The 16211-nt window shown below is 40.0% G+C and overlaps 1 protein-coding gene across 2 annotated transcripts; it reads right to left on the reverse strand.

Moving 5' to 3' along the window:
• Window positions 1-915: 915 nt before the first annotated feature.
• serbp1b (SERPINE1 mRNA binding protein 1b) lies at window positions 916-14445 on the reverse strand. 2 transcript variants are annotated; one of them, XM_042498092.1, is made up of 9 exons: window positions 14079-14445; window positions 12138-12318; window positions 10563-10703; window positions 10124-10195; window positions 8907-8981; window positions 6653-6830; window positions 4957-5019; window positions 3951-4151; window positions 916-2729 (listed from the first exon to the last, which is right to left on the reverse strand). In XM_042498092.1, the coding sequence occupies exons 1-9, from the start codon at window positions 14332-14334 to the stop codon at window positions 2670-2672; spliced, it is 1227 nt and encodes a 408-aa protein (XP_042354026.1). In that variant the 5' UTR covers window positions 14335-14445; the 3' UTR covers window positions 916-2669. The 2 variants fall into 2 exon arrangements, with proteins under 2 accessions (XP_042354026.1, XP_042354025.1); XM_042498091.1 differs by having other exon boundaries at window positions 6644-6830.
• Between the last annotated feature and the right edge of the window lie 1766 nt (window positions 14446-16211).

A 16211-nucleotide genomic window follows, 5' to 3' on the forward strand; every position in this document is an offset into this window, starting at 1 on the left:
TATCACACATTTTATCCTACTTCTACTCCACTTATGTGGTTGACAGCTGGATACTTTTCACTATGGGAACAAGACAAAATATGAAGCAACTAATAAATTATGACATATTCTCAGATTAAGCTACACAGCAGTAAATGAAGCTCTTTAAAAAAAAGAAGCTCCACCTTTACCAGCTGCAGCATCAAAATGCATCAATCCAGTTAAAATATTTTGTGTGACTCTGAAATAGGACATTCTGCAAACGGAGTACTTTCACACTTGGTACTTAGTATATTTTGATGCTAATATGTTTGTACTTTTTCTTAAAAGTGAGGTCTGCGGTTCTGGAGAGACTCTTGATATTTAAACTCAACACCCCCAAAAAATAAATCTCTCCCATCAGTGCTTTTTGTAAATAATATCTCCTTATTGTGATTTAGCGAGATATTGCTGCAGCTTTTAAAGCACGCAGAGCAGTTGTTTTCTTAACCAAAACTTCACTGCTCTGCCTGCAGGTATTTGAAGCCAAAACATGAACATTTCCTGAAACCATAACTAAATGGATTTGTGTGTTTCTGACAACACAGTTAAAATATAAAGTTTCAGTGTATCTGCTACAAAATGATGAGCAAATGCAACCTTGGTTTGCAGAAACGTACATTCCCATTTTTTGTTTTTACTGGTGATTGGGTTTGCTAGGGTACTAGATCTGAATCCCAGACTGCACTTTTAAAAAGGAACCTCAAATTAATTTTAGGTAGGATGCTGTATTAAACTGCATTTGTGTTAGTTATACCTACTAAAACTAGCAACTAAGTGTAAATAAAAGTATTTTGGACTGTTTAGATCCCTCTCAGGTTTCTATGGGATCACTATGAAATAGCACTAACATCACTCCAGCTTCTTTATGCTTCGAACAATGATGAGTCAACAGCATGTTTGTTCACACTTTTAAAATCACAGTACTGATTTTAAACAACCCAACAGCCACTGGCAGAGTACACGTAACACCTCTAAAGCAATTTATTGGAACAGGGATGTTTGCAGAGAAACTTTCACCATCATGTGGCTCAAACAGTCCTACAAGAAAACTGCTCCAGCCGTCTGTATCAGTGCATCGCCAGCAAGTCTTTGCAGAGCACAGCATGTAAAGCTTTAAAATTCACTCCAACATGGTCATGAGCCCCCCCCACCCACCCCACCCAAACTGAAATATACCTGCTTCATTAAAAGAAAACCCTCACTGGGAGCGCTGACACAGGTGGCTGAAAGCACCATTAGCTTACATTACATTCTGTAGCTCGTGATTGTTCCACAATGACAGCCGACAATTTCTTTCAGACAAATTATGCATTGGTGCTGCTGCACTGATGAAATAAAAAATAAAAATAAGAAATTAAAGACCGCAAATATGGTTTACAGGAGGAGGAAACAATCGTCAGAGGACTGGTGCTGATAAAAACCAAGTGCTTTGAGATCTGAAAGACATTAGAGATACTCTAAGAGCAAGATATGTCCATGGTCTACTTAATCATTCTCACCTAGATTTCAACAATCACATCTCAAAAGACAGTATGAACTACTTCAGGTGAGAACTTGCAGTCTGAGAGTGGCAAGTTCAGAGCAGAGGAATACTTAAATTCTAAGTAACTAGCTGTCAGATTCACACATTCAGTCTTTTGTTTTGCTACACACTCCACTCACTCACTCACTCACACATACATACATACATACACACACGCACACACACTCACACACATGTCCTTAGCAAAAAAATACAATATTTGCTCAGTGGTCCTGAAGTATAACGAGTAGCACAGTCTGTATGACCTACAAGGACCAGCCTAAAGATATACACATTGGGCCCTGGGACACCCTGAAAACACAGGTAGCACATCTGGATCAGGGGATACAAAGCATCACTAACCACTGGTCCACCAAAAAAGGCAAGCTATCCAAAAAATAAAATAAAAGAGGAAAAGAGGCATTTACTTTCACTGCACAACAAGCAGAAAAATACCAAGCTTTAGTAGGAAGTCACTTCGCCTGGTTACCCATCCAGAATTTGTGCCTTGCAAAAAGGGATGGGTAGTCAGGATCAGAGTAATTACACTTTAAATGCATGTTAAGCCATACTTCAGATATCTAGTACAAGTATCCTATGTAGTGTAGTGCTACCACATCAGTGTGTATTACTGGGAAAAAAAACTCCAGTACAAAGTCTTTTCTAAGATGACCCCATAATACTGAGCTGAAGTCATGAGGGGGGAAAAAAAAAAGCACAAAAGCTTTGGGGGAAGAGATACACACACTTCAACCTAATCGCAGAAATGCATAAATTCAAGCAGCACAAAAAATATCAATGAAGTATGCATAATCTCTGAAAAAAAAGAAAAAGAAAAAAAAAAGTATGAAAACATCCCTGCTTTCATGTTCCTAAATACAAAACTTCAGTGTAACAAGAGGTCCTTTTCCCGCCTTTTTTTTTTTGTCTTTTGTTCTCCTTTAAAACAGGTAAAATTTTAGTCCTCTGGTGGTGTGAGTGGTATGGGATGACAGTCTTTTTTGTCATTTAAAATCTTTTTTTTTCTTTGTTTTCTTATATACTTGAAGATGTGGTAAGCATGCAAGCCTCGTAGAGGAGGGGCCCGGAAGGGCTGATGGGTGGGCTGGTGGTGGAAAAGGAGCCTTTAGGCCAGAGCTGGGAAGGCCTCAGGATCATCCACATTGGGGACTGACACTCCACTGGCCTGAAGGACAAAATACACACAAAAAAACACGACAAGGTTAAGGCTGCTGTAATTAGTGTCTCTATATTGTCCAAATAGTTGCGGCCTGAAATGCCTGATTTCACAGCAGCTTTTTAAAAAAAGTCGTGGTGCATGTTGTGACTAAAGCCGTACTGTTTTGAGTTTGTGGCATAAACATTCCCACTAACCATACAACCCCGTACCCCTGTCAAATTTTACAAAGATAAGAAAAAATAGAAACAACCCAAGTCTACTGAGCTAACAGTCATAAAAGTGCACAAAAATATTGATGCTGGGTCCAGTAGTATGTGAGATACACACATGACCTAACGCATGACCACATGATCCTCTCCAGGCTTAAGCCTGCTGGAGATAACAATGAATCACATTCTTGTGCTTATAATACCTAAAATACTTTTATTCTAATAATGTTAACTGATTCTTTACTTTGCGGGCATAAAAATGTTCCCTACAAAGCCTTTTTTCAATTTTTTTTGTAGTCAAAACAAAAAAAAGGATCAAGGCAATAACTCTGTCAATAATTGGTACGAATATTATTCAAATCAATAAATATCTGAAGTGGAGCTGAAACGATAGGTTGATTACTTGAATGCCAGAAAAATTGTCTGCAACAATTTTACTGGTTCAATTGTCCAAGTCACTTTTTAAATTTTTTAAAATGTTTTATTTTTGCTTGTCTTGTTCGTTTTCTATAATTGCAAATTAGATATCTTTGTATTTTGGACTTTTGATCAAACAAGAAGAATTTTGAATACATCAAATTGTGCTTTAGGAAATTGTGATTTATAGACCACACACACACTTAAGCGATTGAACGAGAAAATAACTGTCATATTACTGATAATGAAAGTTATTATTAGTTGCAGCACTAGAATTAAAAAAAAATAACACAGAAAACAAATTTGATGGCAGCTTTTGAAAACAAACCTTTAACACTATAAATTATTGTTCATTATAAACTGTAACTAAGCGCTGTTACCGCACAGCTCCACCCGAGCACTGCTATGACGTCAGTGTGTGAGTTTTGCATTGTGGGTCATGTTGTCACTGCTCTGTTATTTCAGGCTTTAGTGGCTCCACAGTCGGTTTTCCAAGTCAGTGGTTTTACAGCCGGTTCACAGTCACTGAGCTCAATCCTTTGTGAGGGACACTCAACCTTTGTTGCTGGCAGCAACAACAGCTTTTTTTTTTTTTTGTTACCTTTTCGGACCGTCCTCCCCCGCGTGCCGTCCTGCTGCCTCCCCCGCCGCCGCTGCCGCCACCACGACCTCCCCTGCCTCCGCGAGCTCCCCCACGTCCGCGGCCCGGGCGGCCCAGGTCTCCAAAGTTGATCTCCAGCTGGGATGTGATGTCGTTGGCTGGTTTGCGGAAGTGGTGGTCGCTGGACTCATCAGGTGCGCCCTGCAATAAAAACAAAACAAAACATGATGCAACTTTGTTAGGCATTAACTGCACTTTGCACTGAGAGGTTTGTCTTTAAAGGAATGTAAAGGACTGAGTTTTAAAGCGGCTAAAAGCGGCTAAAAAGCTGAGACTCAAGAAAGCCTCAAGAAATTTTACAACCATAAACTAGACACCTGGGTAGATCAGAGGGTGTGTGGCTTTCACTGGTATATTGAAAATAAAACGGTTTCTTAGCAGTTTCCACAACAGAAGTGTTTGCCATCCACTGGCTGAAAATGCAATTCTTCCAGAAATCTCCTCCAGATGCTTTAATTTTTTTAAACCCAATCACAACATGGAGTTTTTCTATGGTGTTCCTTGAGATCTTGGGTGTCTTCATGTGGTATTTTAGAAGGATTTCTAACCAGTTCGAAGGTGGTAAAAAATGAGTACATTTAGCACCTAATCCATGGAACAGATGGTGTCAACCCATAAATTACTGCAGCGATTTGTGAGACATCATATTCTTCCATCATAATCTTCTAAGCCCCTATACACTCCAAAACGTCAGAGTCTGAAAGGGCGCCCGACCGAAACACAATGTTCATCATAGGTTTAAGAATAGAGAAACTTTTCTCAGCTGTTTCTTAGCTGCGTAGCTCCGACACCATCTTTAGAGTTCTCCTTTCCTCCGGGATAAAACTGAATCAGCCATTTTCAGTATCTGAAGGTGAGTCAAAACACTCAGGTGGTTTTAAAGTGTTAACGCTGAATGTTTTAATGGACTGTGTGGATGAGAGAGCGGTGTGTGAGCTGCGGGCACCTTGTTGTAGAGAGCGGCTGGCTCTGCTTCCGTCTCAGCGTCGATCAAAGCACCAACAGGCCTCTGAAAGCAGAAGACATCAGAGGGTTTCTTTATTAACAGCACGTCAGATGAGCTGGCGAGACACACAAGGATGTGTATCTAAGTTTGTGCACACTACACAGAAGTCAGCATGTTGGACAAATTAAAGTTCTATCGAAATGTATCAATTGCAAAAAAAAAAAACAGCGGAGGAAGGTACTCAGTCAGGTTTGTAATTATGTTGAAAAGACGGAAGTTGATTGCACACATGTATGAAAAACAGTGTCCAGAGCAGTCAGTCTCTCCTGTAACACCCAAAAGCTTCTCAGTTCACAGCCTCAAAATACACAATTAAGAAAAAATAAATAAATCTACAACTATTCTGATATGACTGGGTTTCAGAATTTTTGTCAACAAAAAAAGACATATTAAGACCTCACACTGGGCTCATTCGCATCTTTAGGATTTTCTAAAATTTTACAAACAGAACAGTTAATGGAGAAAATAACATATCAATAATAACGACAACAGCAGTTTTATATATATATATCGGAAAAATACTCGCTTTGTTGACCGCCATCAGCTGATAAGCAAATAAGATGACATTCACCTGTGACAATGGCCGATATTTTCCTGTCAATTTTGAGCAGGTGAAAAAGCAGAGCTCAAGACTAATGCTGTTCCACTGTCCCAGGGGAGGAATGGAGATCGCAGTAAACTCACCATCGATGAGTCAGGGGACGCACCCCTTTGTTTCCATGATAATGACATACTGTGAACAACAAATTGGTGATGATAACGGCAGGAGAGCTTGTTAACTTAGCAGCCAGTGGCCAAAAGCACCTGCTGACAGAGGCTGCACTGAGTTACATTATGATGCCTTCAAGCTCTACTTGGTAAAAGTTGAGTTGATGTTTTCATAGCAATATAAAATAGATATGAGAGGAAATTATGATATTTTATATAAATATATATATATATATATATATATATATTATTAAGTATAATCTTTAAAAAAAAACATTTTTTTATAGCAAAGGTTGTTTTAAAGACTGAATTAGTTAGTGCTCAACGTAGGGTTGTAACAATCGAAGAACAAAAATGTGAAATTATCAGTTATCATATCAGTTATCAGCCTGAGAAGCAGGCCATTATTGGTTATTGGTTGAAAAAATCCGTATCGTGCATCGCTAATTTAAAACAAACAGTATTTTATTTTGGAGTAGACATCTTTGTGTCCCTCCTGGTAGGTGTTCTTCTTTGGTGCAGATACTAAGTAAATCGTATACTGCCCCCGTCAGTTAGGGCCTGCCAATGGCAATATCGTACATCTGGTACCTATGGTACCATAGAAAAACGGGTTCTGTCGTATTTTTAGCGCGTTAGCATCGACTTGGTACCAAAGTATCAGTTCTCATGACATCCCTCGCACAAATTTGGTGCAATGAAGGGCTGAATGATTTTAAGAAATGTGTTTTTTTTATAATGAGGATGTCCCTGACACAAAAGAGGGAATAAATAAACAACACCTGAATTCGCCCTGAATTTCAGAACTGGTACATCCCTAAAAAATGTGTGCTGGAGTTGAAACTAGAGTCTGTATCGAGCTGGTTTAGGCAGCTGCAGGGGAGAAAAGGTTTCTGCTCTCTGCAATATCATAAATCACCTCACTCACATCTTCACTCTTGGACTTGTGCAACACGTAGCCTTTCTTCCACTGGCTGTCGGCTCCCTCGTTGGGCTTACGGATGTTGAACTCCACCTTGGTACGCTCCTTGTCCTGCATGGCCTTCCACTCGTCCAGGGTCATCTCTTTGGGGCCCTCGTTTTTGACTTCTTCAACCTCGTTCTCCCTGGAAAGCCAGCACACAACAACAACAATGTAGGACCTAAAACCTCAAACTGCCAATCCTCTTAGCTCTATACATGCTCTCTAATCCTGAGGCCAAAAGGTCAGAGACAACGTTGATCCCATTTACGTTAAAGCTTTGTGATGAAAATGCACATGCGGAGATACTGTTTGTTAGGGCTGGACGACGAAACAATCCGGATGTAGGAACGCTATAACATTTATGTCGATAAAGATGATAAACGCTGGACGTTTTTACTCGAACTGGATAGATCTGACAGCCCAACACGCAACAACAGTTTGCTGCCTCTCTTCTGTGTCGCTGCCTGTTTGCAGAAGAGTGAGAAAGAGCCCCAAACACACAGAGTGCAGCGTAACGTCAGAACAGCCCACAGCAGAGGAAGGAAACAGACGTTATATTTCAGTTAAAAATGCTCATTATCCGTAAGTGCAAGAAAAGGGAGACCGTGTTATCAATTTATCAAGCACCTGATAAACAAACAGGAGGCACAAATTTGCAGAAATCTGGTGTCCTCAGCTACTCTGCCTGCAGTCATTTGCTGCGTTCTCTTGATTTACCCGTTTTTGTTTGTTTTTGTACTCGGCCGTAAGAGCTCATTATGTTAAAGTGCTGAAAGTAAACTAACGTTATCTTCCAAAGTTGAAGAAAGTGTTGTCAGAAAGGTAACGCATCGTCAATTACATGCAAGTGGTTTTGATATCTCAAAAGCTGCGAAGCACAGATTGAGACAGTTTGCTAAATATGCCGTCAGTCGGTGCCAACCAGGACGGGAAACACAACAAATCTCTCTAATCATCTGCAAAGTTCCCATACTGGCAACCACATCATTACTCTAAAACATTACAAGGCAAGATACCTTGTATTGTAGTTTCCAAAGTTAAACGTTGACATTAAGATGTTATTCAATACATTATTACAGCAGTATATATATAGATACATATATTTCAACCCAGCCATTTTTGCACATTATGTTTGTTATTCTTTTTTGTATGTTTATAAGCCATATCTAAAATTAATAAGGTTGCTTTGGGTTTTTTTTTTTTTTTTTCAACCTTGAGGGGTCCAGATTTTCCAATGTTTGGGTCAAAGTAACTAATGAGAAAAACAATTTTTGAAACTGGACAAGCACTGCAAAACAGGCAGCAGCAAAGCAGGGAACCACTCGGAGCAATTGCACACACTCAATTTACATCCACTCAAGGTGCTCGTTTTTGCTACCGACAGGCTCAGATTAATTAATAAAGCATCTGACAACATTATGGAAAAGATCCTGAAAGAAACAGACCTTTTTAGTTAAAGACAGATGCTTTTTGTTTAGCCATAAACAGCTTTGAAACTGCCAAACCCTCCAGATTTCATTTAAATAAACAGCATCATTTTATCATTGTAAAACACGACATTCAAAGTCAACAGACACAAAATAAAATGGAACAAACCTGGTTGAAATAAACCTTTGATTCGCCCAGTTAGATGGGAAAATATGCTGATCTATACGCACTAAAAGTACTGTTTATTTAAATGGAGTCTGGTGGGTTTAGCAATGGCGATTTGGGGCTGTTTGTGGTAAAACAAATTGATCTTACTCTTTGACAAAAAGGGACATCTCAGTAGAGATCCTCCAGTCACTCACACCTGTCAGAGGCAAAAACAAACATTTTGAATGGCTGTACGCTGACAGCGCTCAGGGATTACACTGCAGCCTGTTCACGGTGTGTCTGCAGCACGAGCTCTCACTCGATACTGGACTACTTCCAAAATGTGTTGTTTCATCAATCATTTGCACACAAAAGCCTCAAAAAATATAGTCCAGGTTGGAAAATACTTAAGTTACCAGTTAACCTATGAACTATAACTATTTTATTTATTTATTTTTTCTCCATATCATTTAGCCCTACTGTTTGTGACATGGAGCATCTTCCAGAATCCAGAAAGGAAAACACCACAGTGTGACGACATAAAACTCTGTAGCTACAAACAACTTTTTTCTGATGAGATCCATAAACTGAACATCCCAGTTTCACCTGAAAACTGAATATCTGACAGGAAGTGGATACTCACTTGTTCTCAGAGCCGGCGGGTGCATTTTCCTCTCCCTCTGGGGACGTCTCTGGAGCAGCAGTCTGTTCAGCCTCACTGAGACAAAGAAACACAGCCACTTTGTCAATACTGACATATCGCCTCCAGCTGAAACGTTATCTCTTAAAATACCTTTCCTAACTAACTCACAAGTGCACACATACCGGTACACTGTATACTCAAATTTTTGTCGTGTTACGACACCAGATATTGAGTTGTCGATAACAATACAAATGAAATTCCACGATTCGTGTCATCCACTTTGATACCTCTGCAAAACAAAACAATAAACCCTACGTACTTAAACATTCACTCCTTTAAAACTTACATTTTATCATTAATATGTGACCATCTGCCTCAAAGCAAAGTTATAGACTGTGTGGGTTCATGATTCATTATTTTATCGCCAACAGTATATTTACATATTTTTCCTTCATTTTATGTTGTTTTTCAGCACTTAATGTGACGGTTGCTCTTTGTGGTAGGCTTTTGTCCCTCCCTTCCTTGACTGTGATAGGACGGCGTGGTAAAAAGTGACAGTGAGGAGCACTTTACCCAAACAATTTTCAGCTCTAGGCGACCAGAAAAAAAACGCCACACACGCAGCGCTCAGCAGATCAACCCGCTGCTGTCGTCCGTAGCAGAGCGTCGGAGTGTGGCGCTGTCGCAAAGAACTAAAACAAGATGCTGGCCTCAGAAAAACACTTTTCAACGAGTCGAGGTCGACCTGTCGCTGCAGCTGCACACGTTGCAGTCTTCCACGTGTTGTTTTTCAATGCTACTAGGCATTTTTCATTCTTCCTTTGGCATTTAACAGTAAACCACAACACTTGCTGGTGTACAGGCTGCCTGTCAGGTCCTGTCAATTGCACCCACGGTACCAAAGGTCTACAGTGAACGTCCTGTTGTCAGAATTTTGGCATCGACTTAGTACCGCAGTATAGTTTTTTTAACACACAAAAAAAGACTAATTTTCAAACATTTCAGAATGACGACACCTGTGTTTTTCTCTTTCTTTCTCTCCTGCAAAACGTTGCATTAAAAACTAGTGCCCTTGTTTATTTTAACACAAAAATAGAGCCACTTTATATAGATCGCACGCAGTGAGCAACGTCTGTTGAAATATCAGATGTGCATCGTTATCCTGCAGACAGGAACGCTCAGATAAACAGGCCATGTGTCTGTTCTGGAAAACTCACCTCACTTCATCCTTCACGGTGCCCCAGTTGTGCGAGCCGCTGCCACTGCGCTTCTCCTCACTTTTCTGATTGCTGGAGCAAATAAAGAGGAACACACACACACACACACACACACACACACACACACACACACACAGTGATGTGTACAGTCTAAAAATACATACAGCCCACAATGAAGAGTAACTCTAAAAACAACAACAACCTTTGACCTTAAGTCTGTAGTCACAAGGAGCTTCACTGAGATTAAGAAACGTGTTTGGGTCGCACTCTTATTCAGTGAGCCGAATAAAAGAATAACTGCCAACAGATGAGGTCAGTTAGGCTTCAGTTTTGGGCAGACATAGTTCCTTTTGTTTCAGCAATGGGATGCTTTGCCACGTAGTCATTTCCATTTCTATTTTGGCTGCTCTGATAAGGTCGCAGTTGAGAACTGACTCACGATTTGTCATTGCCGCTGTGTCTGTCGAAGTCTCGTTTTCCACGGGAGTCAAAGCCTTCTCCTCTGCCCATGCCCCGTCCTCTTCCACCACGCCCACCCCGGCCGCCACCACGCCCTCTCGGGGGCCTGTCTCCAGAAGGCCTGAATTTTTGAGAGAGAAAAAAAGTGGAAACGTGACCTGACGAGAAAGGATGCAGCCATTTATCGTCCAAACATCGCTATCACCCAATATTTACCTTGTGATGACAGGGTTTCAGCAATGTACCAGTTTCAAGGTATACTGAGGCATGGAAACCGGCAGTTATCATATCATGCTCATTTGCTTATCAAGGATATGGAAAATATTCAACCGGATGGAGAATGTTACTTTTATTTTAGTTATTTTCCAAGGGAGACTTTTTACACAAACTCTAATAAAAAAGGTTTGAAGTTTTGATTACAGTAATAAAATGTTTGTTTATCTAAAATAAGTCCTTATGGTTTTATTTAAGGGTCATTGTGGCCGAGCATAATAATAATTCTGTAATCTGAGACGGTCATTGTACTGTTAAAATCTCATACAGCCGCAACACTAATTGATGAACTTTGACCTTTCGACAAACCAGACGGCTGATGATTTTCTGTTGTATCGCGTTTTCAGGCTACAGAGCAGGGCTCAGACTAACAGACCAACGGAGATCTTCCCTCAGACGTCTTTGAGACAAAAGGTTGCAGTAAACTCACGATCAATACGTCCGGAGGGGCGGCACACCGTGTTTTCTCTGTGATACCGCTACATCGTGACCAACGAATGTGTGTTGAAATCAGCAGAAGAAGAGCTGGTTACCATCAGCTGCTATCAGACGCTGGCTGGAACTAACAGAGGCTGCACGGAGTCACATTATCACACGTTCAAGCTCTGTTTAGTAAAAACGAGAACTGCCTGAAGATAAATTACAACATGTTTCAAAATGTGTTTGAATCTAATCTTTTAAAATGATGTTTTTGGCGAGAAACTTCCAGTTGTTCAGAGGAGAAAATGTGTCAATGTTTTTATTGCAATATAAAACAGACATTAAAGATTAAGAAATATTATCTATAAAGAAAAAGGCTTTTAAGGCAGTTTTGCATGTCAAAGAGAGTGATGTTGACGCATGTGTCCTAAATTTATATGACTGAATTTGGGCTCATTCACAGGTAGTGCAACAAAAGGCTTAATAACTTCATTTTTCACAATGAAGATTTCTTTTGTTTTCCTGGCACAAAAGGAGGAACAAATAACAAGAAAAACAAAAACCAAAAAAAAGGTGAAATCATTTGTATTGTCCCAGGATCGGTGCATCACTACTTATCAGGGGTGAACAGCAATTTACAAGTGTGTGTGAGACACACACACACGCATATCTGCTGTTAATGTCAGTACAAACCTACAGAGAGAAATGCATTGACGGCTGTGCGGTGATGTCGAGGTTAAGTGAGCTAAGCTATTACACCAAACACTAAATCTTTCATAGATACATCCCCGCAGACAGCAGACAGCCTTGATCTTATCAGCACGTTTAAATACGCTCTCCGTCAGTCATCACAGCGACTCACTTGTCTGCAGAGAACTCTCCACCTCCCTCAGGCTTGTCTTCAGCCGGCTTCTCGAAACGGCGCTCGCGGGGAGGTCTCCGGTCAGGCCTCTTGTCTCCAGGTCGCCCCTCACCCTGCCCACCCTGATGCTGGGAACCAGGCTGGCCTTGCTGGTCCGGTCTTCGGCCCACTCGCCTGATGCCTGACAGTCACAGGACAACACAAACTGAGTTAATTCTTTGTTTTAGTCAGTAGTGGATGAAGTATCTGAAAGTATGCGTACATTTCTCTTACCAGAAAATGACTTTTGTAGAAGTTGAAGTCACCTATTAGAATATTATTTGAGTAAAAGTCTTAAAGAATTTGATATTCACTGCATTTAAGTATCAAAACTGATTTTTTTTTTTCATTAAATGTACTTACGAATGGAAAGTAAAAGTACAGGTACATGCTGTTAATAAAAAAAAGCCAGCGGTCAGACTTTTTAGAATAATGAAGTTTATTTTTCCATATCATGTACACCATCTAAAAAAACTGAGCTTACATTACACTTGAAGAAAAACTGTATTTTTTTCACAATCCAAAGGATTCAAACAACTTTTTTTAAAATTCCTTCTCTCCCACTCCTTCATTCATCCGTCCGTACTTTCCTCCTGTCCTTGCCTATTTTGTAGGACGCAACTAAAGAGTTGGTACGCCCCCCCCAAAAAAAATACTCAAGTAATGTATTTTTTTGGTACATTACACCACTGGTTTTAATCATGTGTGCACTTGTTTTTTTTAGGGTTCCTACAGCTTAAGGCAAATTAAATTGAAAACTTGTTAAGACTTCTTAAATGCCACTCGGGATGACATTTAAGACCAATTTTACATCAAACAAAATTGAAAATAAATAAATAAACATGGCCAAAATTTTGTTTACATAAACTTGAAAGCAATTTTGACCAAACATTTATTGTCACATAAAACATTACATTTTTGGTCCAGTGAAAAACTGGTTAGAAGTGGGAAATACCTGGCATTTATTGGTGACTTTTATTACCAATTTTGTGTGTCTCACTCTGTACGTGGGATTATACCACTGCTTTAAAGCCTTAATGAACATTTTAAGGAGAGGGATTTATTAATTATTTAAAAAAATACATGTGACCAATTATTCTGAGATTATACAATGCAACATCAAAAAAATAAAAGCAATTCACAAATTCCCACTTCCCATCTCTTTGCATTTTGTAGACTTTTGAAAGACTAACTTTAGACGTTTTAATACCAATTAAGGCTTTACCTTTAGATTCACAAATTCAATGCCTTTCAAGACTTTTTAAGGATCCGCGTGAACACTGCATTTCCAGTGCAAACTGTCATGCAAAGCTCCTGGTGCGACTCCTGTCAGCAGCTTTGACAAGTTTCACTGCACAATATTAACACCACCGGCTAACGGCGGGCCCCTTCCTCAGCAGCTCGGTGCTGCTGTTTGTGAACTCAAATTGAAAAAACTGACGGAAGAAAAAAAAAACAAAAAAAAAAAAACTCAAGGGAGCCATAAGGAGTCCAAACAAAGAGCCGTCTGTCCGGTTTCCAGCACGCAGGTGAATAATTTGCGCATTCGCTTTGCAAAGCTGCTAACGGAGCTGCGCAGCCAGTGCACGAAGCATCCTCCAGCAGACAGCAGACAGCAGCGCTACACCTTCCTGCAGGATGCTGCCCGACGGTCACCGTGTCTGCGACACGAGCTCAGCAGCGCACGGGGCTTCACAGGTGGGCTTCACCTGAGCTCCTTTACACTCTCACACATCTCTGGCTAACCTCTGAGTGTCAGGTTGACCTCACGCTGTGTTTGACTCACACCAGCATCAGCTAACGCTGCTAACGGGAGACGCACATGACAGTTCAGGCTAAAAAGATGAAAATAAACATGCAATGCACACCAGCACGAGCTCGTGTGATTGTTTTTAAATGTACCTTCTTTCTTCAGTGGGACCGGAGCCTGGGACTCCTCTTTCTTGTCCAGCAGCGGGTTCTTTCTGTCCTTCTGTGACTCCTTCTTCGGCTGCTTGGCGGCTTGAGCCGCGGTCTTGGTGGAGCCAGCGGCGGCCCCCTCCTTCTTCTTGTTTTCAGCAGCTTTCAGGATCTCGAACGGGTCGGACTCATCGTCCAATAACTGGTCGAACCGGTTGGTTACGACGCAGCCGAAGCCGTCTTGCAGGTGTCCGGGCATGATGGCGCCCCTTCAGCGGGATTCACCTCCGATTCTACGAGGCTTGATGCGAACAAATCGCTGGATGCTGCCACAAGATGGCTGGGAGAGCTGCCCCTTCTCTTCCGGTGCGAGCACCATCCGGGACATCGTGCCGCGTGCACCAATCTGAACACACGGCGGCTGCAATGTTTTTATTTACATTATGTAACGACGCGCTTTCATGTTCGCGCAGAATAATCCGCGGTTTCATTTCTGAGAGGAGTCACATGCAAGGGGAGCTTTCTGTAGTCTCATGTTAGGCTAAAACCAGCTTCTGCTTCGTGAAGAGTACATGACAAACACAGTAACGCGAGAAAGTTATTAATGCATGTTAGGCTATTAACCCTTTGAAACCTGATCAAACTGCCTCAAATTCTTTCATAAACAAGGGGTAAAAAAAAAAAAAAAAACAGGCTATGAGCAACTTTGCAAGAAATGTTTCACAAATTGTAAAAATAGTAGATTTAGAAAAAGGTAGAGAAAATTATTATGACTATATTTACATTTACTATAATTACACATTTTAAATTATGTCACAATCATAATTTTTAAACATTTTTTTCGGGGTCATATCCTTTTTTGTTTGTTTTTTTTAAAACTTAATTTGTTGTTTTCTTGTTGCTAATTTTCAGTTAATTTTCTTGTGCCTTTCTGAATGGCAAGTTTTCCTCAGCAATTTTTTGGGGTTGTGCAGTGTATAGGGCACAGGAAACTGCTCAAATAAAACATAAAAAAAGAAAGAAATTAAGTCAATTTGCTCAGATTTCCATGGCTCACATAAACATCCCATGGTTTCCCTAAGAAGAAAAGTGAATATTGACACTTATAATATATATATATAGATATATATATGTATAAAAATATAAAACAATATACCAACACCTATATTAGTAAACATTACCCGAGTAAGCTTGCATGAAAACTAATATTGTTGCACTTTAAAACTCAGTAGCTCATTGGAAGGTGGAATGTGACTAAGTACATTTGCTCAAGTACTGTACATAAGTACAAATATGAGGTAGTTGTACTTTACTTGAGCATTTTACATGCCATTTTTACTTTGCCTCCACTTCTTTTCAGAGGCAAAAATTGTACATTTGAAAGGATGAAAGGATTTGTTATGAATCAAATTACCAAACATTTTATACAAGTACCGTGGAAACAAGAAGTGGGATAATCAATTAGCCAGTTGATAGAAAATTAATGGTCAACTATTTTGATAAACATTAGTCTTTTTCTAAATAATATTTAGTTTTTTTGTTGTTTTTTTTTAAAATCTGCATTGGGTACTTTTTCTTTAAATACTTTAAATACATTTTTTCTGATTATACTTACATACTGTCTCTTAAGTGACATTTTCAATGCAGGACTTTGACTATTAACAGAGTATTTTCACAGTGTGGTATTTGTGCTTTTACTTAAGTTCAGGATCTGCATACATCTTCCACCGCTGCTTGTCTTTGCAGCTGTGTCCGTGCTGATACTACAGACAGGCATATCATGAGATTAAGTGGGATTTGTCAGTTTATAAAAAGCAGCAAATGCTGAGTTGAGGACCAGCAGGAGCCGGCTGAGGAACAGCTGCTGGTGACATATCTGACAAGTCCTCTCTCTGTACGTGTTTCCATGTAACTCGAAGCTTGTCTTCTGAGTCATGGATGAAATTGATTTCAAAACAGATTCAGGCTGAGGGCACGCGTGGATGACCATAACTCATTTTCACTACAGTGCTTCAGAGATCGTCACTGCACTAGGGATCAAAAGTTGCAATGAAAGCATTAACTTAAAAATGTACCAAACTTGGAATATTTCCAAGTATTCCAATATTTCTCATTAAAATTTAGTTATTTGGTTGT

Source organism: Plectropomus leopardus, chromosome 12 (assembly GCF_008729295.1).
Source record: "Plectropomus leopardus isolate mb chromosome 12, YSFRI_Pleo_2.0, whole genome shotgun sequence".
Classification (NCBI taxonomy): Eukaryota; Metazoa; Chordata; class Actinopteri; order Perciformes; family Serranidae; genus Plectropomus; species Plectropomus leopardus.

Bases quoted from the DNA above. Each gene is read 5' to 3' on its own strand.
- serbp1b (XM_042498091.1), bottom strand. From the start codon at position 14,334: ATGCCCGGACACCTGCAAGACGGCTTCGGCTGCGTCGTAACCAACCGG. The intron at 10,196-10,562 runs GTGAGTCAGTTC...TATTTGCTCCAG, and splicing joins CACAGCGGCAATGACAAATC to CAATCAGAAAAGTGAGGAGA. The intron at 4,152-4,956 runs GTGCCCGCAGCT...TTTTTATTGCAG, and splicing joins CAGCCGCTCTCTACAACAAG to GGCGCACCTGATGAGTCCAG.